This window comes from Chlorocebus sabaeus, chromosome 22 (genome assembly GCF_047675955.1).
Source record: "Chlorocebus sabaeus isolate Y175 chromosome 22, mChlSab1.0.hap1, whole genome shotgun sequence".
Taxonomy (NCBI): Eukaryota; Metazoa; Chordata; class Mammalia; order Primates; family Cercopithecidae; genus Chlorocebus; species Chlorocebus sabaeus.
The window spans coordinates 95,577,744-95,602,145 of record NC_132925.1 but is presented as its reverse complement, the minus strand read 5'-3'; the positions used below and the strand labels follow the sequence as shown (position 1 = coordinate 95,602,145).

General features: G+C 36.5%; 1 protein-coding gene across 1 annotated transcript in view; it reads left to right on the top strand.

Moving 5' to 3' along the window:
• TOPAZ1 (testis and ovary specific TOPAZ 1) overlaps positions 1-24,402 on the top strand; it is a 92,543-nt gene that overhangs the window by 43,438 nt on the left and 24,703 nt on the right. The window contains exons 10-15 of the mRNA XM_038004087.2: positions 1,974-2,125; positions 2,331-2,423; positions 5,345-5,460; positions 20,874-20,940; positions 22,028-22,202; positions 23,220-23,320. Coding sequence (XP_037860015.2) covers positions 1,974-2,125; positions 2,331-2,423; positions 5,345-5,460; positions 20,874-20,940; positions 22,028-22,202; positions 23,220-23,320 — 704 coding nt within the window. The remainder of the gene's footprint in view (positions 1-1,973; positions 2,126-2,330; positions 2,424-5,344; positions 5,461-20,873; positions 20,941-22,027; positions 22,203-23,219; positions 23,321-24,402) is intronic.

Sequence of the window (24,402 nt, the reverse complement as noted above, 5' to 3'; positions counted from 1 at the left end):
GGAGGCAGAGGTTACAGTGAGCCAAGATCATAACACTGCACTCCAGCCCTGGGTGACAGAGCAAGACCATGTCTCAAAAATAAATAAATAAAATAAAAGACAATACAGTAGTTTGTGTCAAAACGTATTAAAAATGTTCAGTTTCCACCCAACAGTTTAACAAGAAGGTATCATTATTCGTTTTTGTTTTTTTTGAGAAGGAGTCTCCCACTGTCGCCCAGGCTGGAGTACAGTGGCACGATCTTGGCTCACTGCAACCTCCGTCTCCTGAGTTCACGCGATTCTCCTGCCTCAGTCTCCCTGAGTAGCTGTGACTACAGGCCTGCGCCACCATACCCGGCTAATTTTTTTATTTTTAGCAGAGACGAGGTTTCACCATGTTGGCCAGGCTGGTCTCAAACTCTTGACCTCAGGTGATCCACCCACCTCAGCCTCCCAAAGTGCTGGAATTACAGGCGTGAGCCACCACGCCCAACTGAGAGGATCATTATTTTCAATGCAGAAAATAAATTAACAGTTTAAAAATAACTTAATGAGGCCAGGCGCAGTGACTCATATCTATAATTCCAGCACTTTGGGAGGCCGAGGCAGGCAGATCACCTGAGGTCAGAAGTTCAAGACCAGCCTGGCCCACATGGTGAAATGCTGTCTCTACTAAAAATGCAAAAACTAACCAGGCATGCTGGTGCATGCCTGTAATCCCAGCTACTTGGGAGGCTAAGGCAGGAGAGTCACTTGAACCTGGAAGGTAGAGGTTGCAGTGAGCCAAGATCATGCCACTGCACTCTAGTCTAGGTGACAGAATGATACTCTGTCTCAAAAAAATAAATAATGACACAAAGGAGGAAGGTTGCATGTCAATTAGTGGACTATTTACACGCTGGCTAACATAGATTAACTGCAGCTTTTTGAATGTCTGCAATTTAGTTTTATTAATAAGCTATAATAACACTGAGTTTACCATTTTATCAGTTGATCTGCTTCTGTATAGGCAACTATATAAATACTGCCAAAAGTATAGCAGCAATAATTTATCTGTATGTGCTCAGGGAAAATAATTGTAGTATATAAAAAAGCTTTACAAGAAATTTGAATATTATACCATATTATTAAAGTTTTAAAACTTTAACATTAATTTTTCACTTGTGCCACTGAACTTTGTCAATAGCTACTGGCTTTCCCAAACAACACCAGGTAATCCAGCTAGTAATAAATATTTCTAATATAAATAATTAACACAAAATAAAACCAAAAGTATTTTTACTAAGGCAGTTAAGGCATACAGATTTTAACCTGCGAAATTTTGGAATGAAGAAAAAAATGATCAATGAAAGAATCCCAGTTTAAATAATTTTAGTGAAATCAATGGGGAAAAATTGGAAACATCATGTTACATAGAAAATTAAGGATTTGGATGGGCATGAAGAAAGTAGTTTCTCAAAGAAAACTAATCAGCGTTGTTGTAATTTTTAGTAGAATGTTCCACAATCACAAACTGAAAGCAAAAATATCCCCATCCATGACAAGGCAGGGAAAAATTAAAAATAATGTCAACATGTTGGTGGGTTTAAAGCAGCAAGAATGGGTATGTGTCAAAACAGTCTGCTTCCATCACCAAACTATACAACTTCACATCTGTACCAGGGCTACTGCCTCAAGACTGCCTGGGAACTTGACTCTCTAGGAGTTCATATTGACAGTATGATATATGGGAATGGCAGTGTAGACCTATTCTTTGCAGGCAGTGCATGAGTTACTCCATACTGAACATGCTTGGTTGACTTCAAATATTATTGCCATTTTGACTTTTGCTTTAATTTTCATCCACTATTTCTAATACTAGAACTGTACCTTTCAAGAATTTACATTGAATTAATATTATTTTATCTTTATATATAGAAAAATTATTGAATTTAAGAAATATGGATATCTGACACAGCAAATGACGTTAGTATATATATTTTCATTTTCAGTAAACGTATTTATGGAGTACTACAGAAAGTTTCCCCCAGGTATATACTTTGATTTACAAGTGCTAAATGATCTTCTAAATTCTTTACTCAAACATTGTTTATTGAAAGAAGTATTTCAGATAGTGAACCTCAGCATAATGGTTAAAATGCTGGTAAGTAGCCTGAAAATGTATGTTATTTTAATATTTTATGTTAATTTCTCTGTTATTCATTATTTGAATTTAGCAGTTGAATTTCTGTGTTTGTTGAATACTTCCTAGAAACCACTTGTGTTTTTCAACATAAATGAGTTTGAGAAATTTAAGGTGTACTAAAAGAAGATCTGAAAATAAGTGTAATTTTTTTTGTTTTATCCAGCCTTCTCTGAAAATATTACTAAACATATTTGAGCAAGTGGCAACTATGAAATTAAGGAATGCTGTACCTGCTTTAATTGATATCTTTTGCAAGGTATGGTTTTATTTTCTTTTATTCTCTGATGGCAAGTAACCAAGAAAATAATTATTTCCATGTATACGCTTGAGCTGCCTTTTATTCACATTCTGGATGCCAAAGAATTCTATTTCCAGAAGTATTCTATTTCTCTTGAAATAGGGTTTATAAAAATATACTCTAGTGGCTGATAAGCCTTCCCCTTAAATCAGTTTCAAACATTCAGATTATTGCTTTTTGATGTATGAATTGTCTTCATCTCTACTTGATAAGGATGATTAAATGAAATTTTCTTTCTCTAAAAGAATTGAGATCATTTACAACAGAAATAAACCAAAAAAGACTGACAAAAATATAAAATTCAACTTTTGTTAAATACTTCCTAATATTTGATACTTAATCATCTACTTCAGAATAGGCCTGATAGGAAAACTACTGGTTTTCTTTCAGAAGCAACATTGGAAGAACTCTAGCAGAAAAACAGATATTTGAGTGAATACCTCAGATTTCACATTATAAAACTTGACAATTGCTTGCCTAGAAATGTTTTGAATCAAAAGTTACTGATCGCCAGTCACAGTGGCTCACACCTGTAATCCCAGCACTTTGGGAGGCCGAGGCGGGCAGATCACAGGGTCAGGAGTTCAGGACCAGCCTGACCAACATGGTGAAACCCCATCTCTACTAAAAACACACAAAAAATTAGCCAGGCATGGTGGTGCACACCTGTAATCCCAGCTACTCGGGAGGCTAAGGCAGGAGAATTGCTTGAAGCTGGGGGGCAGAGGTTGCAGTGAGCCAAGATTGCACCATAACCTAGGCAACAGGGGGGCAAAACTCCGTCTCAAAAGAAAAAAAAAAAAGTTGCTGATAACCCATAGAGGTTGTAGAAAATCTCAGTAAGGATTCCATAAATTGTCTGATACTGAATTACTTGACTTTCTGCAAAATGTACCCCTCAGTGACTGTCTAAATAAAATTACCCTTAGTGGAGAATATCTAACAAAGACAATGATTTTCATTTTTGCATGGCTGATATGGAACCATCATTTCTGGAAGTTGTTTAAAACCAGTACCAATTTCCCTCTTAAGACTATTTCAGGGTTCAGTAATAACACCATAATATCATCATGGAGAAAGATGCTTTTCCTCCTCTTTATCCTGGTATACCATACTCCATGTATTTAGCATAAATATCACTGAGAAAAGATAATTAACATCTTATTTTTGTCCTGCCTTAGATTGTTACCTAGTGTGTTACAAAACAATTTATATTTACTCTGGTTTTTGAGCAGTGTTAGAGTTTTTAAAGCATGTCAGTTACCAGATAACTGATTTGTTCTCTTGCAGGTTTGTTTATAGTTGGCCTTGTTCATTTAGTCAAAAGTCACTGCAAGGTCAGTGAATACAGTTAGACCACCAGTGACCCTTTCAAATGTTGTAGAGCATAACAGTAAAAAAAATCATGATGCCCACTCCTTTACTTCATAATGTTTGGAAAACTATTTGTTAAGGTAGTGGATTGGTAGGTTTAGGAGAGGAGCTATTTTCCTCTTTTAAGATAAAATTGAGTATGCTCTGAATCTAGAGGAGCTAATAGAGCTTAAGGATTAGAACCTAATCTTTAGAACAGACTTTAAACAGTCATTTTTACAGGATTTTTTCCCAAAACTATTTTTAGTTAAAATTGTTTAATAACATGGCTTAGGGTAGCATTTCTAGGACCCATTCAAAGGGGGCCTAGTACCACTAAATTTGAGACCGTTTTCCTTGGAGTTCAAAGGTGGGAAAAATCTCTTAGCAGCTTGTTACTGTTATCCTTCACTAAAAGAAATTCTATCTCAAAATATATAATTGTAAGTTCTAACAGCCAAATTACAGCATCTCACATTATACCTTGAAACAGGTAGCTTCTCCACTTACCCGGTATTGTTTTGTTATCCTACCCCAAATTCTTACTTCCTAGTACTCCCTTCAGATCTATACTGGAGACAAAGCATACATTCTCTCAAACATTCAAAATATATTTTGATATTTAAGTAATTTCTTAAAGGGAATTTTTCTGAAAACCAGAATAAAACCATAGAAAATTATCAGCAAAAATATTGCTCAGAGAATTTCAAACACCACTCAGTTGAGTCATTCTTAACTCTCTAAATCCTAGTCCAGGGTAGCTAGTCATAATACCTTCGAGGTATTATGGAGGTATTGGAGGACCTAGTCATAATACCTGTGAACCAAGGTCAAGAGGATCATTTGAGCTGGGGCAGCTAATAAGACTGCCAGCTCACAACCTTGTACCTTCTCGCTTTTCCAGGATAATGTCATGTAGAAGAACTGTCAGAAAAGGCCTGCCTCTCATTCATCCATTCTCACACTGGAAGTATCCAGATATTCCCTTGTTGGTTCTCTTCATTAGAGTTGAGGCTCATGAAGAAGACAGGAAATGAGTCATATGTGAATGACAGATAAAAATCTTTGAATTGATTTTTTTTAATTAAATGCTATATTACATGTGGGCAGTTAATCCACCTGAGTGATTAATTTATCAAGGAATCACTGATTCTTCTCTGGCCACAGCCCTGTGTGAGGCACAGGAACAATACTTCTCAGAAAGTTTGCAATCAGGGATGAGGTATGAATACCAGTCCTAGACTAAAAGACAGACTGAGTACTAAATAAGAGGTATATATGATAAAGTGGTTGAGATAACTTAGAGAACAGGAAGAAAATTCAAAAACTTAATATTTTCATTTTTGCTTTAAATTCTTAGGATATCTTTTTGTGATTCTGTGCCTCAATTTTTTTTAATGAGTTTTATTCCACTTGTCTCCATGTTTCACTTCTTCCATCAGTGTCTTAGTTGTTTCACACACATTGGCTCCTCAATTCTGTCACATTTTTGTAAGAATAATCACTCTTTCTTTTCTCTTCTACAGCTTGTTGAAGCCGGGATGGTGCTTGACCCAGAGCACTTTAACTATATTGTTAAGCTCTTATATCAAGTACAAGCTTCCAAACAAGAAATAACTGCAGTTCTGGAAATGAAATCCAGGTGAGAAAAATCATTATTATTTATGCCAAAATATATGTGTCTTGGTGGGGACTTATAAAAGCTGAAGGAAAAATTCTAATAACTGTTTGTATGCCCATTTAGATAGTTACCTGTCATAAACCCTTCTCCCATCTCTTGGCTATGCCCTACTTTAGTCGAGCTGCCTCTGGCCAGCCTCACCTCATTTTTCTCAGTACTTCATTTCCTCTCAACATCCTGCTCATCCAGTGTAAAAAGAGTATCTTTTCTGATGAACATCAGTGCAAAAATCCTCAATAAAATACTGGCAACCCAAATCCAGCAGCACATCAAAAAGCTTATCCACCATGATCAAGTGGGCTTCATCCCTGAGATGCAGGGGATTCAACATACGCAAATCAATAAACGTAATCCAGCATATAAAGAGAACCAAAGACAAAAACCACATGATTATCTCAATAGATGCAGAAAAGGCCTTTGACAAAATTCAACAGCCTTTCGTGCTAAAAACTCTCAATAAATTCAGTATTGATGGAACATATCTCAAAATAATAAGAGCTATTTATGACAAACCCACAGCCAATATCATACTCAATGGGCAAAAACTGGAAGCATTCCCTTTGAAAACTGGCACAAGACAGAGATGCCCTCTCTCACCACTCCTATTCAACATAGTGTTGGAAGTTCTGGCTAGGGCAATCAGGCAAGAGAAAGAAATAAAGAGTATTCTTAGGAAAAGAAGAAGTCAAATTGTCCCTGTTTGCAGATGACATGATTGTTTATTTAGAAAACCCCATCGTCTCAGCCCAAAATCTCCTTAAGCTGATAAGAAACTTCAGCAAAGTCTCAGGATAAAAAATCAATGTGCAAAAATCACAAGCATTCTTATACACCAGTAACAGACAAACAGAGAGCCAAATCATGAATGAACTCCCATTCACAATAGCTTCAAAGAGAATAAAATACCTTGGAATCCAACTTACAAGGGATGTGAGGGACCTCTTCAAGGAAAACTACAAACCACTGCTCAGTGAAATAAAAGAGGACACAAACAAATGGAAGAACATTCCATGCTCATGGATAGGAAGAATCAATATTGTGAAAATGGCCATACTGCCCAAGGTAATTTATAGATTCAATGCCATCCCCATTAAGGTACCAATGACTTTCTTCACAGAATTGGAAAAAACTGCTTTAAAGTTCATATGGCATCAAAAAAGAGCCCACATCTCCAAGACAATCCTAAGTCAAAAGAACAAAGCTGGAGGCATCACGCTACCTGACTTCAAACTATACTATGAGGCTGCAGTAACCAAAACAGCATGGTACTGGTACCAAAACAGAGATATAGACCAATGAAACAGAACAGAGCCCTCAGAAGTAATACCACACATCTACAGCCATCTGATCTTTGACAAACCTGACAAAAACAAGAAATGGGGAAAGGATTCCCTATTTAATAAATGGTGCTGGGAAAACTGGCTAGCCATAAGTGGAAAGCTGAAACTGGATTCTTCCTTATTCCTTACACAAAAATTAATTCAAGATGGATTAGAGACTTAAATGTTAGACCTAATACCATAAAAACCCTAGAAGAAAACCTAGGTAATACCATTCAGGACATAGGCATGGGCAAGGACTTCATGTCTAAAACACCAAAAGCAACGGCAACAAAAGCCAAAATTGACAAATGGGATCTCATTAAACTAAAGAGCTTCTGCACAGTAAAAGAACTACCATCAGAGTGAACAGGCAACCTACAGAATGGGAGAAAATGTTTGCAATCTACTCATCTGACAAACGGCTAATATCCAGAACCTACAAAGAACTCAAACAAATTCACAAGAAAACAAACAACCCCATCAAAAAGTGGGCAAAGGATATGAACAGACATTTCTCAAAAGAAGACATTCATACAGCCAACAGACACATGAAAAAATGCTCATCATCACTGGCCATCAGAGAAATGCAAATCAAAACCACAATGAGATACCATCTCACACCAGTTAGAATGGCAATCATTAAAAAGTCAGGAAACAACAGGTGCTGGAGAGGCTGTGGAGAAATAGGAACACTTTTACATCGTTGGTGGGATTGTAAACTAGTTCAACCATTGTGGAAAACAGTATGGCCATTCCTCAAAGATCTAGAACTAGAAATACCATATGACCCAGCCATCCCATTACTGGGTATATACCCAAAGGATTATAAATCATGCTGCTATAAAGACACATGCACACATATGTTTATTGTGGGACTGTTCACAATAGCAAAGACTTGGAATCAACCCAAATGTCCATCAGTGACAGACTGGATTAAGAAAATGTGGCACATATGCACTATGGAATACTATGCAGCCATAAAAATGGATGAGTTCATGTCCTTTGTAGGGACATGGATGCAGCTGGAAACCATCATTGTCAGCAAACTATCGCAAGAACAGGAAACCAAACACCGCATATTGTCACTCATAGGTGGGAATTGAACAATGAGATCACTTGGACACGGGAAGGGGAACATCACACACCAGGGCCTATTGTCAGGAGGGGGAAGGGGGGAGAGGATGGCATTGGGAGTTATACCTGATGTAAATGACGAGTTGATGGGTGCTGACGAGTTGATGGGTGCAGCACACCAACATGGCACATGTATACATGTGTAACAAACCTGCACATTGTGCACATGTACCCTAGAACTTAAAGTATAATAATAAAAAAAAGAGTGTCTTATATCTTCTGTTTCACCACTTAATTACACCTAATGTACTCTCTTATATGTGTACAAATTACCTTAATTCTTTTTTCTATTTGACTCACTTTTTGTTGTTATCTTAATAAAATACTTTAGTGCTCCTACTTTATTTACTTTCTCTATTCAACTCGTAGGCCTCCAAAGACCTTTAAAAAAAAAAAAATCCGGGCACGGTGGCTCATGCCTGTAATCCCAGCACTTTGTGAGGCTGAAGCGGGTGGATCACAAGGTCAGGAGTTCAAGACCAATCTGACCAACATGGTGAAACCCTGTCTCTACTAAAAATACAAAAATTAGCTGAGCGTGGTCGTGCGCGCCTGTAATCCCAGCTACTCAGGAGGATGAGGCAGGAGAATCACTTGAATCCAGGAGACGGAGGTTACAGTGAGCCGAGATCATGTTACTCCCTGAGCGACAGAGTGAGACTCAGTCTCAAAAAAAAAAAAAAAACTCTCACAACTATACAAGTAGTACCCAAGTAGTACCATAATATGCCAAGAAAAAGGAAAGTCACGACTTAAAAAAAAATTAAAGTATAACATACATAGAAAAAATATATAAATTATGTGTTTAAATGAATCATAACTTTTTAAATGTAATTAGATTTGATAAAGATCAAATCAACTACTGAAATGCTTCAGAATGCCCAGAAATCTCCAATATGGAGCTTCCATTGCTATTTTTATCTCATTTCTCATTATCCTGTAATGCAAAGGTTTCCAAACTTTCTTGGTTCTGTGTCCCTAGGCCAAAAGAAAGGTATTAACTGTCCCATTTATTAACTAGTTAGGTCCAAACAAGTTAATAGTAGTAATTTGTTCGGTGTCTGACAGATGTCAGCCTGAAAACTTAAAATAACCTGTGGTGTCCTGGTGAGTTTGCCATTGTGCCCTAGATGCCTCGGTGCAGTTAAAAGAATTGCAGCTCTAAGTAATACTACTTCCCTTCAATCACTAGCATTGAAATTCATTTGAGTTTTCCAAGTTCTATGATTTTTTAAATTTCATTACTGGTAATTAACAATATTCATGTTTTCCATGAAAATTGTGACACTGTTTAGGCTAAATAGATTTTGAGGACTACCTAGGAAACAAATTTTTTGTAAGAAAAGTATAATTCATCGAGCATATAGTTCTGGAGTCTAATTTGTTTTTAAGTAGGGTGCATTGATGTTGTCTTCCAATCATTGAGTTTATTCTTCCCCAGAGCGATATGTGAAAAACTTTTCCCATTTTGGGCAGTGGCAGCTATGGCAGAGAGCTCACATGACTAACAGATGTGATTGACCCATAGACCTTCCAGAGAGACAAGATGTAGAGGTGGAAGACAGTGATATTGATGATCCTTATTCTCTGTAGGCCTAGGCTAGTGCGTGTGTTTGTGTCTTAGTTGTTAACAAAACAGTTTACAAAGTAAAAAGATAAAAATAAAAATTTTCAAAAACAGAAAAAAGTTTATAGAATAAGGATATAGAGAACATGTTTGTGTTTCTGTTTTAAGCTGGGTGTTATTACAAAAGAGTCAAAAAGTTTAAATACAATTTGTAAAGTTACAGTAAATTAAAGTTAACATTGAAGAAAGAAAAACTTTTTTTTCTAAATTAAGTGTAGCCTAAGTATATAGTATTTGTAAAGTCTACAGTTTGTGTTACAGTTGCCTACAGTATTCAGTACAATAACATGCTGTACAGGTTGGTAGCCTAGGAACAACAGGCTATATCATATAGCCTAGGTGAATAGTAGGCTGTACCATCTAGGTTTGTGTGAGTACACCCTTATGGTGATCACACAAAGATGAAATCAGGTAAAGACACATTTCTGAGGACATATCCCCAGCCGGGTGCAGTGGCTCATGCCTGTAATCCCAGCACTTTGGGAGCCTGAGGCAGGTGGATCACCTGAGGTTGGGAGTTTGAGACTAGCCTGGCCAACATGTGAAACCTCATCTCTACAAAAAATAGAAAAATCAGCTGGGTATAGTGGTGCCCGCCTGTAGTCCCAGCCACTCAGGAGGCTGAGGTGGGAGAATCGCTTGAACCTGGAAAGCAGAGGTGGCAGTGAGCCAAGATTGTGCCACTGCACTCCAGCCTGGACGACAGAGCAAGACTCTGTCTCAAAAAAAAGACATATACCCATCAAATGATGCATGACTGTATATAGTATTCTTTAAGAGGTATTAACATTGGTGACCTATTTGATGATGGAGAGTTTTGAGAGAATAGGATAATAACTGGATAGTTAAGGAGTTTAGATCATAATTGAGCATGTGAACCCAGCTCCAAGGCAAAAGAAAAAGAAGATAGTATGTGTTATTTTGTATTTGAATTTTCTTGACTCTTTGAAATAATCACCCTATTCTGCACTAAGCAGTTATTTTTTTTCTTTGAGACAGTATCTCCCTCTGTCTCCCAAGCTGGAGTGCAGTGGTGCAATCATGGCTCATGGCTCACTGCAGCCTCAACCTCTCAGGCTCAAGCAATTCTCTCACCTTAGCCTCCCAACTCTCTGGGACTACAGGCATGTGCCACTATGCCCTAGCTAACTTTTTTTGTATTTTTTTCAGAGGCAGGATTTCAACATGTTGCCTAGTCTGGTCTCGAACTCCTGAGCTCAAGTGATCTGCCTGCTTCAGCATCCCAAAGTAGTCAAATGAATTTTAATACTCATTTATATTTTGATTTTGATTATATTTTTAATTGGCTAGTTTACAGTTCATTTGAAAGACTTTCACAGAAGATAAGGCTGCTAGAAAGAATTTTAACATTTATATTCAGGACATTAGTGAGAATTTATATGTGCCTATAACCTAGGAAATTTCTTAACATTCAGCGATTATTTTAAAACTTCTACATTTAAAGTGAGTATTGAAATGTTGAAGCTTAAGTGTGCAACTTTATTATTTACTTTTTATCTCCTGTTTCCCTTTTTCTATTTTCCTGTGGGGAGTACTCGAACATTTTTTAGAATTCCATTCTGATTAGCTATAGTTTTTTAGCATCTCTCTTTGTATATGCATATTTTTAGTTGTTGCTCTAGTACACTCACCTGTTGACTCAGCAATCCCAATTCTACAAATGTACCCTGAAAATACACCTCTGTCAATACAAACATATGCACACCCAAGGTTATTCATTGCAGCATTGTTTATACTTGCAAAATATTAGGAACAATATAAATACCAATACAGTAGACGAATAATATAGTATATCCACACAATCAAGCCATAAAAAAATGAAGAATGTCTCTATGAATTTATTTAGAGTGATATCCCAGATACACTGTTTGTGTAAATGTTCTAAATACAATAATTAAAGGATTGCAGTTGGCAGAATACATATAAAAGTATAACTGTATGCCCTTTAAAAGAAATTAACTTCCATTATAAGGATATAGGTAGTTGAAACAATATACCATGCAAACATTAGTTTGAAAAGGAGCATGAGTGATTATATTAATAACAAATTAAATAGACTTCAGAGCAAAGAAAATTACAGTTACAAAGAGGGACACTACATAATAAGATGATCAATACGCCAAGAAAACATAGCAGTTATGAAGTATATGCACCAAAAAAACAGCTTCAAAATACATGAAACAAAATTATAGAATTGAAAGGAGAAATGGACAAATCTATAATTATAGTTGGGGACTTCAATATCCCTCTCTCAATGATTGATAGAAATACTAGGAAATCAGCAAGGATGTAGAACTAAATACCACCATCAATCAACAGGATTTAATAGACATTTATAGAACACTGTACCCCAAAACAACAGAATACATATTCTTTTCAAGCATCTATGGAACATTCAGCAAGGTAGACCATATCCTGGATAATAAACCTCAAAAAATTTAAAACAATTAAAACTATACAGAGTAGATTATTTGACTGTAATAGAATCAAACTGGAAATCAACAATGGAGGTATAATAGGAAAATCTCCAAACACTTGGAAATTAAACAACACACTTCTCTATAATCCACATGTGAAGAGAAAGTCTCAAAACTAAGTGAACTGTTAGAACTGAATAAAAATGAAAATATATCACAACTTGGGGATGCAGATAAAGCAATCCTGAGAGGAAAATCCGTTACACAATACTCTAAGCTCCCACCTCACAAAACAAGGAAAAATAAGAGCAAAATAAACTCAAAGCAAGCATAAGAAAGGCAATAGAGGTAAAAATATGAATCAATGAAGCCGAAAACAAAAAGTAAATCAATGAAACAAAAAGCTATTTCTTTGAAAAGATCAATAAAATTAATAAGCCTCTTAGCAAGACTGAAAAAAAAGCAGACATGAAGACATGAATTACCAATACCAGGAATGAGACCAGGGTTATCAGTGCAGTTACTGCAGCCGTTAAAGTGATAATAAGGGATTGCCTTGAGCAACTTGACATAAACTCAGCAACATAGATGAAATGGAGCAAGTCCTTAAAAACCACAAAAAAACAAAGTTGATGCAATAAAAACTAGATCATCTAAATAGTCTTATAACTATGGAAGAAATTTAGTCCATCATTTAAAAGCTTCCGAAAAAGCATTTCAAGGGCAAGATAGTTTCATCGGACAATTCTACCAGTCATTCAAAGAAGAATCAGCATGGATTTACGCAGTCTCTTCCAGAAAACATAAAGGAGGGAACATTTACCTGCATATTTTGATACCAGTGTTACCCAGACACAAAAACCAGACACACAGAATATCCCCCCCCCCAAAAAAAAAAAGAAAAGAAAAGAAAACTACGGCCGGACACGGTGACTCACACCTGTAATCCCAGCACTTTGAGAAGCCGAGGCAGGTGGATCACCTGAGGTCAGGAGTTTGAGGCCAGCCTGACCAACATGGTGAAACCCCGTCTCTACTAAAAATAAAAAATTAGCTGGGCATGGTGGTGCATGCCTATAATCCCAGCTACTTGATAGGCTAAGGCAGGAGAATCCCTTGAACCTGGGAGGCGGAGGTTGCAGTGAGCTGAGATTGGACCATTGCACTCCAGCCTGGACAAAAGTGAAAGTCTGTCTCAAAAAAAAAAAAAAAAAAAAAGGAAAATAAAATAAAATTACAAATTTGTGTTATCTCTCCTGAGCTTTGATGCAGAAATTCTCAGTAAAATATTACCATATTGAATCCAGGAATTTGTAAAAAGAATTGTACACCATGACCAAATAGGGTTTATTCCAAGAATGCAAAGATGGTTCAATATTTGAAAATCAATCAATGTAATTCACCATATCTACAGTATAAGAAGAAAAGCCACATGATTATTCAGTTCAGAAAATCATTTGACAAAATGCAGTATCCATGCATTATTTTTAAAACTCAGCAAATTATGAATAAAGGAAGAAATTCTTTAACTTCACAAAGAGTATCTGTAAGAAACCTACAGCAAATATTATATTTAGATGAAAGACTGGATGCTTCTTCCTAAGATTGGGAACGTGGCAAGGATGTTCACTGATACCACTCTCATTCAACATACTATGATAAATCTTAGCCAGTGTAAGGCAAGAAATGGAAATAGCTAGCATACAGATTGGAAGTAAAGAAATAAAACTGTCCATATTTGCAGATGACATTTTCTACATATATGCCAAGGAATGTACCAAAAAACAAAACAAAACAAAACACTCCTAGAACTAATGAGTGCAGCAAGGTTGCAGCATAAACATCAACAAAAAAATCAACCATATTTCTATATACTGAAAACGAACTAGGGAAACCAACATTTAAAACAGTATCTTTCAGGATTTTTATGGTATTAGGTCTAACATTTAAGTCTCTAATCCATCTTGAATTAATTTTCGTATAAGGAGTAAGGAAAGGATCCAGTTTCAGCTTTCTACTTATGGCTAGCCAATTTTCCCATTTATTAAATAGGGAATCCTTTCCCCGTTTCTTGTTTCTCTCAGGTTTGTCAAAGATCAGATGGCTGTAGATGTGTGGTATTATTTCTGAGGACTCTGTTCTGTTCCATTGGTCTATATCTCTGTTTTGGTACCAGTACCATGCTGTTTTGGTTACTGTAGCCTTGTAGTATAGTTTGAAGTCAGGTAGCGTGATGCCTCCAGCTTTGTTCTTTTGACTTAGGATTGTCTTGGAGATGCGGGCTCTTTAAATGTTAGACCTAATACCATAAAAATCCTGGAAGAAAACCTAGGTAGTACCATTCAGGACATAGGCATGGGCAAAGACTTCATGTCTAAAACACCAAAAGCAACGGCAGCAAAAGCCAAAATTGACAAATGGGATCTAATTCAACTAAAGAGCTTCTGCACAGCAAAAGAAACTACCATCAGAGTGAACAGGCAACCTACAGAATGGGAGAAAATGTTTGCAATCTACTCAACTGACAAACGGCTAATATCCAGAACCTACAAAGAACTCAAACAAATTTACAAGAAAAAAACAAACAACCCCATCAAAAAGTGGGCAAAGGATATGAACAGACATTTCTCAAAAGAAGACATTCATACAGCCAACAGACACATGAAAAAATGCTCATCATCACTGGCCATCAGAGAAATGCAAATCAAAACCACAATGAGATACCATCTCACACCAGTTAGAATGGCAATCATTAAAAAGTCAGGAAACAACAGGTGCTGGAGAGGCTATGGAGAAATAGGAACACTTTTACACTGTTGGTGGGATTGTAAACTAGTTCAACCATTATGGAAAACAGTATGGCGATTCCTCAAAGATCTAGAACTAGATGTGCCATATGACCCAGCCATCCCATTATTGGGTATATACCCAAAGGATTATAAATCATGCTGCTATAAAGACACATGCACAGGTATGTTTATTGTGGGACTGTTCACAATAGCAAAGACTTGGAATCAACCCAAATGTCCATCAGTGACAGACTGGATTAAGAAAATGTGGCACATATACACCATGGAATACTATGCAGCCATAAAAAAGGATGAGTTTGCGTCCTTTGTAGGGACATGGATGCAGCTGGAAACCATCATTCTTAGCAAACTATCACAAGAACAGAAAACCAAACACCGCATGTTCTCACTCATAGGTGGGAACTGAACAATGAGATCACTTGGACTCAGGAAGGGGAACATCACACACCGGGGCCTATCATGGGGAGGGGGTAGGGGGCAGGGATTGCATTGGGAGTTATACCTGATGTAAATGATGAGTTGATGGGTGCTGACGAGTTGATGGGTGCAGCACACCAACATGGTACAATTATACATATGTAATAAACCTGCACGTTATGCACATGTACCCTAGAACTTAAAAATAATAATAATAATAAAATAAAATAAAATAAATAAAAAAATAAAAAGTAAAAAAAATATCTTTACAATGGCTAAAAACAAAAATTAGGTAAAAATCTGACTGAACACATGCTAAACTTATATGCTGAAAGTTACAAAATGCTGATGAAAGAAACTGAAGAATTAAATAAATAGACATACTACATTCATGGATTGGGAAACTTAATAAAAGTGTCAGTTCTCCGAAATTTCATCCATTGGTTTAACTCAATTCCTACCAGAATCCCTCTGGCAAAATTTTTTTGTAGATATAAAAACATATATTCTAAAATTTATGTACAAAGGTAAAAGAACTAGAACAGCTAAGACAACTTTTTAGAAAGAATAGGCTGGATGCAGTGGCTCACACCTGTAATCACAGCACTTTGGGAGGGCGAGGCAGGCAGATTACTTAAGCCCAGGAGTTCAAGGCCAGCCTGGGCAACATGGTGAAACCCCATCTCTACAAAAAATTAGCTGGGCATAGTGTCACGCACCTGTAGTCCCAGCTACTTGGGAGGCTGAGGTGGGAGGATCACTTGAGCCCCAGAATTAGAGACTGCAGTGAGCCATGATTGCACCACTGCACTCCAGCCTGGGTGATGGATAGAGTCCCTGTCTCAAAAAAGAAAAAAAGAATAGGATAAAGTAAAAGGATGCACTCTACTTAATGTTTTAAGACGTACTAACAGTAATCAAGTAATTAACAAAGTGTGTTATTGTATGGAGGGAGAGACACATAGATCAAAGGAACAGAGGGAATCCAGAAATAAACCACTACTAATATGTTCAATTGATTTTATAAGGTACAAAAGCAATTTTATGGAAGAAAGCTATTTTTTAAACAAATGATGCTAGAGCAATTGAACAGCCATAGTAAAAAACAAAAAACTTTGACCCAAACCCTACACTTTATACAAAAATTAATTCAAAATGAATCATGAATTTAAACAAAAACCTATAAAACTTTTACGAAAAAATAGGGGAAAATTTGGAAACCTCTCTCTATATAACAATATTATATATAATGTATATATTATATGTAATACATATTATACATTGTCTATTATATATTGTATAATATATAATATATTGTATATATATTATATATAATATATATAATTATATAAAACATATATATGGGTTTTTTTTCTTTCCCCAAGACGGAGTCTTGCTCTGTCACCCAGGCTGGAATGCAGTGGCACAATCTCAGCTTACTGCAACCTCCACCTCCTGGGTTCAAGTTACTCTCCTGCCTCAGCCTCCCGGGTAGTGGGATTACAGATGTGTGCGACCATGCACAGCTAATTTTTGTATTTTTAGTAGAGACGGGATTTCACCATGTTAGCCAGGCTGATCTCAAACTCCTGACCTCGTGGTCCACCTACCTCGGCCTCCCAAACTGCTAGGATTACAGGCATGAGCCACCGTGCCCAGCTGAGAATATATTTTGAAAGTCTCAAAATTCAATAATAAACAAACAAATGATACTATTAGAAAATGGGAGCTGGGCACCATGTCTTACGTCTGTAATCCCAGCACTTTGGGAGGCTGAGGTGGGCGGATCACTTGAGATCAGGAGTTTGAGACCAGCCTGGCCAACATGGTAAAACCCCATCTCTACTAAAAATACAAAAGTTGCCCAGGCATGGTGGCACATGCCTGTAGTCCCAGCTACTTAGGAGGCTGAGGCTCCAGGAGAATCACTTGAACCCAGGAGGCAGAGGTTGCAGTGAATCGAGATCATGCCACTGCATTCCTGCTTGGGCAACAGAGTGAGACTGTCTCAAAAAAAAAAAAAAAAGAAAATAGGCTAAAGACATAAACGTATTTCACCAATGAGGATATGCAGATGGCAACTAAGCACATGAAAATAAGTTCAAAATTGTTAGCCATAAGAGAAATGTAAAATAAAACCTTGTGAGATATCACAACACACCTATCAGAGTGATAGAATTTTATTTTAAATGGTGTTAACACCAAATGCTGGGGAGAGTGTGGATAAACTGGATCATATGCTGTTGGTGAGAATATAAAATGGTACAGCCGCTCTGAAAAGCAGTTCAACAGTTTCTCTACAAACTAAACATGCACATGCCAAAGGCAGCTATTGAACTCCTGGGCATTTATCCTAGAGAAATGAAAACTTTTGGTCACATAAAAACTTATAGATAAATGTTCTTAGCAGCTTTAATTATAATAACCAGAAACTGGAAAAAAAGAAACTCAGATTATCCTTCAATAGGTGAATGAATAGTTATAGTTAAACTGTGGTACATACCATGGCATACTATTGAGGTAAAAAGAGGGAGAAACTATTGAAATGTGCAACAAATTGGATTGATCTCAAGAGAATTATGTTGAATTTTAAAAGCTAATCTCAAAAGGCTATATGCTACACAATGCATACATTTCATTTATGTAATATCCCTAAGATGACAAAACTAAGAAGTGGAGAACCGATTAGTGGTTGCAGGGGACAGGGACAGTGGAGAGGGGATGAGTATAAAAGGGTACCATGAGAAAGTTCCTTTGTAGAAATGGAACACTTGTAGTTACGTACACACACACAAATACATGTAAAAACTGATAAAAACTGAATAAGGCCTGTAGTTAACAGTATTGTACCAGAGTCAGTTTCCTGGTTGTATATAAAATGTCACTATTGGAAAAAGCTGGGTGAAGAGTACACAGGACTTTATGTACTATTTTTGGAAATTCCTGTGAGCTTATTTAGAAGTCAAAAAATTGTGAAGATAAGTATATAACTTATAACTTTTAAAGGTAAGTATATATAACTTTTGTTAGGTATTGCCAAATTTTCCTCGAGAATAGTTGTACTCATTTGTGTTCCCATCAGAAATATGAGACTGCCTTTTTCAGCCTAGCTTTCTAACATAATGTATTAGAACATTTTTTAATGTTTGCTAATCTATTAGGTGACAAATGGTGTTTTAGCTTGCATTTCTCTCATAAATGAATTTGAGCATTTTCTATTCATATATTTGAGGGCTATGTTTACATGTTTTATGTGAACTCTTCACTTTTTTTTCCTCCTTTTTCTATTAGGTTTTGGTTCTTTGGTTAAACTTTTAGAGTTCTTACAGGTATTAACGCTTTGTAGTATATATTGCAATTTTTCTTCCAGTTTGTCAGTTGTCTTTTGACCTTCTAGTGTTTTTTACCATGCAAAAAGTTTTATTTTTATGCCACCTTATATTTCAATCTTTTTCTCAGTTTTGAGTCAAGGTTATGTTTTATTGCATGTGGATTTTGAGTCATCATTTCTCTACATGAAGGTTTTAGGCAAACTGGCACATGTTTTCTTCTACTTGTATGATTTCATTTTTACAGTTAGGTTTTTAATCTACGTGGAGTTTTTTCTCTTGGATATGTTGTGTGAAATTGATTCAGTTTTATTTTTTCCAAATGATTATCCAACTTTCCCAACAACATGTATTAAAATGTCCATCTTGGCCCGGCGTGGTGGCTCACACCTGTAATCCCAACACTTTGGGAGGCCGAGGTGGGCAGATCATGAGGTCAGAGATTGAGACCATTCTGGCGAACACAGTGAAGCCCTGTCTCTACTAAAAATACAAAAAGTTAGCTGGGTGTGGTGGTGGATGCCTGTAGTCCCAGCTACTCGGAAGGCTGAGGCAGGAGAATGGCGTGAACCTGGGAGGCAGAGCTTGCAGTGAGCGGAGATAGCGCCACTGCACTCCAGCCTGGGCAACAGAGCAAGACTCCGTCTCAAAAAATAATGAATAAAATAAAAGAAAATAAAATGTCCATATTTACCTCCAGTGATTTGAGATGCCACCCTTATCATATACTAAATTTCATATACAATGGGATCTGTTTCTCAACTTTGTATTTTATTCCACTGGCCTGTTTGCCTATTCCTGCACTGGAACCACACTATAGTAACTACAGAAGCTTTAATAGTACGTTTTAATATTTGGTAGGGATAATTCTTTTTCATCGTTTTTCGGTGTTTTCCTGGATCTTCTTGCATGTACGCTTCTCCATATATTTAGTATCAACTTCCTAACTCCAAGTAGTAGTAATGTGTCTTTCAGGAGTGTTTTATGATTTTCCTTGTATAAGTACTTCATATTTTGGGTGCTATTGTAAATGAGATTTTCTGTATCATTATGTAATTTTTTTTGTATCTATAAAAGCTACTGTTTTTTGTTTGACTATTGATGGATTGAGACAGGATCTTGCTCTATTTCCCAGGCTGGAGTGCAGTAATGCAGTTACAACTCACTGCAGCCTGGACCTCCTGGGCTTAGGTAATCCTCCCATCTCAGTCTCCCAAGTAGCTGGTGGTACAGGTGCAGGCCACCACACCCAGCTAATTTTTGCAGAGGTAGGATTCACTATGGTAACCAGGCTGGTCTCAAACTCCTGGGCTCAAGGGATCTGCCCACCTCGGCCTTCCATAGTGCTGAGATTTCTGGTGTGAGCCACCTCACACAGGCTGTCTATCTAGTTTAAATATTAGTTATACTTGCTTCATAAAAGGAGTTAGAAAATTGTTTTTTTTTTCTTAATCCCAAATGTGATCGTATGTTCTTCCTTCTTAATGCTCTAGATAAATTACCAAAATTGATGAACTCATATTTGGGTATTACATAATACTCCTAGTTCAATGGCACCTTCTTATTCCCTCTGCCTTTTTTTTTCTTTTCTTCTAATTGCCAAAGTGTGTTTCTTTCATTTTTGTCTTTTTTTCTTTTCCAAAAACTATGCATTTCAAAAATTGTCTTCTTTAAATCATACAGACTTTTAAAATCCTTCCTCGTGGTTCTGATCTACCCAGACGTGGTTGTTTTTTTTTTGTTTTTTTTTTTTTGTTTTTTTTTAGCATTTTCAAACTTAATGTGGACTTAGCCTTTGTAGCAGCATTTTTAAATTATTGTTAAATCTTTCTGGTAGTTTCCCTCTTCAATTCTCCCCATCAGGTTTTGTGTGTTTACTTGCTCTGTTTTTGTTTGGTCTGTCTTTGATTGCTACAAATCCTGTGGAGCAGTAAGGGTAGGGTGGAGCAGTAAGGGTAGGGCAGGAGCAGTAGAGATCATGTGCCAGGATTTGGTATTTTTTTTCTCCTTTTAGTCACAGTTATTTTGAAGTTTTGACATGCTCTGTGTACAAGTTAGGCTGAAGGTATGATTTCATGTGGAATTTGCTTTTTCCTTCTTACTGTTTTGGGGAGGAAATAATATAAAGTAGGTGTCTGTATAGCTGCCTTTTTCCAGCTCTGAAGAATGTTTATAGCATATTATATACATTCATTTTTTCCTCTGGTTTCTTATAAACTATAGGACAGATTAAGTAGAAGCGGCAGTGACTTTTAAGGGGTGAATATAGTATAATTAACTCTTTTCTGTTGTTAAAGGTTACAGATGAGGCAATTTAAAAAGAACTGGAAGTGTGATTTAGATTCAGCCTTGAATAAATTAGAGGTATGACATTTATTATTTTAAATACATTGCTGGGATCTCCGCAAATCAATAGCAACAAAAACGTTTTGAATAATAACCCCGTTTTATGAGAAGTTTTAGAAATGTGGCTGTTATACAGCAAAAATGCTCAAGGAAAGGAAGTTTTGTTTTTCTTACAAGTTAATATTTTGAAAGGCAAACATTTTAATTTCTAGAGTTGTGAACTGTATTAAAAATAATTCTAAAAATTATTCAGTTTCAAAATTATATTAAAGTGAAATAATAATTCAGAGCTTAATCTTTAATTCTTGAGGCCGGGCAGACTTGCTGAGTGCGTAAGAAAGCTGAGGTACTTGTCATGGATGGCTACAATACATGAAATGATGGGGGAAATCCCAGATCACACTGAACTCTCCAACCATTTAGAGTATAAGAAATGAGGACCTTCAGGATGATTTTTACTTTTAAATTTAGTATCACGTTTGTATTCATGTAGTAATTGTTTCTCTGGTTTTAATTAGTACTTTTATATTCTTAAGACTTTTGATGTGAAAAACTTTTTTAGTTTATAACAGAAATTGTACAAAGATAATAAGTTGACTGAAATTCACTTTGTGGCCACTTTTGTAAAACGTAGTGTCCAAAACGATATGTGGGCCCAAATTATAAATGGCCAGATAACATTAAAATGCACTTTCTAAAAGTAGTAAAATAATGCATTGCTGTGGAGACAGTTCAAATTATGCTACTCATCTCTGTTTTCCATAAATCCATCCCCACTGTCAGGTTCAGGTTTGGGGGTAAATACAGTTAAATACTTTAAGACCTGGATAATTAAAACAAATGTGCATTGCTATTTGGAATTTATAGAGGCTTTACTATAGCCAGAAAAGCAAAGCTACAATAGTATGTTATTGATGTGATGCTTGTCAGTAAGTTTATAAGATCTGCAGATTTTGTCTTATTAATTTATGTATATCTAATGCCTAAAACATTAGACATACATATTAATTTATGTATATCTAATGCCTAAAGACATGTTTGCATAAATGACATAGTTTTCATTCTTTTTCTTTCTCTTTTGTTTTGTTTTTAATAATTTTGATAGCATTGTAAAGAAAAAGGTGACTGGACCAAATTGGGAAGATTATACATTAACGTAAAAATGGGCTGTGAAAAATTTGCAGATTTCCAGACATTTTGTGTTTGCATTGCTGAAACACTCACAAAAAACTGTGAAGATGAAAGACCAGATACTCCCTTTTGTGAATTTGCTGAAACAGGTAAAATGTAACTATTGGCCTGAATATTTTGTATGAGGATGGTGCAGTGTTCTTTTTTGTTTTTTAGAGACAGGGTCTTCCTCTGTTACCCAGGCTGGAGTACAGGGGTGCGGTCATAGCTCACCACAGCCTCAAACTCCTGGGCTCAAGCACTTCTCCTGCCTCAGCCTCCCAAGTAGCTTGGACTACAGGCACATATCATTACACCCAGCTAATTTTTTTGTTTTTTGTAGACACAGAGTCTTGCTTCATTGCCCAGGCTAGTCTCGAACTCTTGTGCTCAGGGGATCCTCTCACGTCAGCCTCTCAAAGCACTGGTATTACAGACATAAGCCACAGCTCAGCCAGTGGCAGTGTTCTTAACAAGAATGTGAAATTCAAAAAAAAAAAAAAAACAGGAATGTAAAACTCTTGAATATTTTCCATGTTGTGGATAAATTAATGCAGGCTTCAGACACTCTTCCTTCTCTTTCTGAATTTTTCCATCTATTTATTGTTAAGTTAGATTATGGGAAAAGGTCAGGAATTGGTGTTTTAGTATCAAATGTTTCATATTCTTATTTTTCTTTTCACTCAGATTGGTAAAACTATTGCTAGCAAATTATAGTGGAGCACCTGAATTTTTGAATTATTTAAGTTGTTTAAATAATTTAACTCTCTCTACTCTTACAAGTCAACAGAATTTATATAGTTTTGAATTTGTTTTGTTTTTGACGTGAGCTCTTTACTACTGTAGACTTTATCAGGGGTTGGCAAACTGCTTCTGTAAAAAGCCAGATAGTCAATATTTTAGACTTTGAACACACCACATGTGATCTCTATCACATAGTTTTATTTTCTTTTTAAACGATGCTTTGAAAACAGGAAAACAATTGTTGGCACAGGAAAACAGGAAACAGGGCACAGCTTGCCAACACCTGGTCTTTATGGTGGTATCAATAATTCTGTATTAGTTTGCCTCTTCTGTCATTTTAAGTGACTATTTTATTTTCTTTTATATGCCTATTTGTGTTTCAGTTAGCAAAGATCCACAAAACAGTAAAGTAGATAACGGTGTACTGGGAAGAATCGGAATCAGTGCTATGTACTTCTATCACAAGCTGTTGCAGTGGTCCAAGGTACTTCCTTAAGTTTTTGTCTTGGCTTGGTATAGAGAGTACTAGTTTTAAAATTTTGAACAGAATGTAAGTTAACCCTGAAGATTAGCAGTTTGCTAATAATCATTACAGTTGAGAAAATGGGACCCAGACTAGTGAGTGATTTATTAGATGGTATATTAAGCAAATGGCTACTATTTAAAATATCAAACTGGATGCAGTGGCGTGTACCTATAGTCCCAGCTACTCAGGAAGCTGAGTTTGATGCCAGCCTGGGCAACATGGACAGATTCCCATCTTTAAAATATAATTTTTATTATAAAAATAAATCTCAGTATAGAGAACACTTAACCCATTTATGCCAGAGGTTGCAAATTTTTTTGTGTGAAAAATCAGCCCTTGGTGATGCCCTTGAGCAGTAGGATAGAAATAACTCCCACAAGCTCAGTGTTCCAATAATGTAACACTAGGCATAAATGGGTTAAGAACCCATGCTAAATGTCATATTTATTTGAAGTAACTTTCAATTCATATTATTTTGCCAACACCTGAGTATCAGTTGTATTGTAATTTTAGAAGGATTCAAGACACCTTTCTTTGTTTGTGGGTTTTTTAATTTTTTTTTTATTTTTTGAGACAGAGTTTCGCTCTTGTTGCCCAGGCTGGAGTTCAATGGAGCAATCTTGGCTCACCACAGCCTCCGCCTCCCAGGTTCAAGCGATTCTCCTGTCTCAGCCTCCCAAGTAGCTGGGATTACAGGCATGTGCCCACCATGCCTGGCTAATTTTGTATTTTTAGTAGAGACAGGGTTTTTCCATGTTGGTCAGGCTGGTCTGGAACTCCTGGTCTCAGGTGATCCACCTACCTCAGCCTCCCAAAGTGCTGGGATTACAAGTGTGAGCCACCACACTCAGCCAAGACACATTTCTTAAGATGAACTCAGAATACTCACAATTAACAGAACTTCTTAAAAATCACCTCTTAGGATATCTTGGAACACTATATACTGTATATCTTGATGTCTAACTTTGAGGCTTAGCTTATCATAGAGGTGGTTTAGTGACTCAAGACCATATTGTATTACCATTCTTTAGATATTCCTG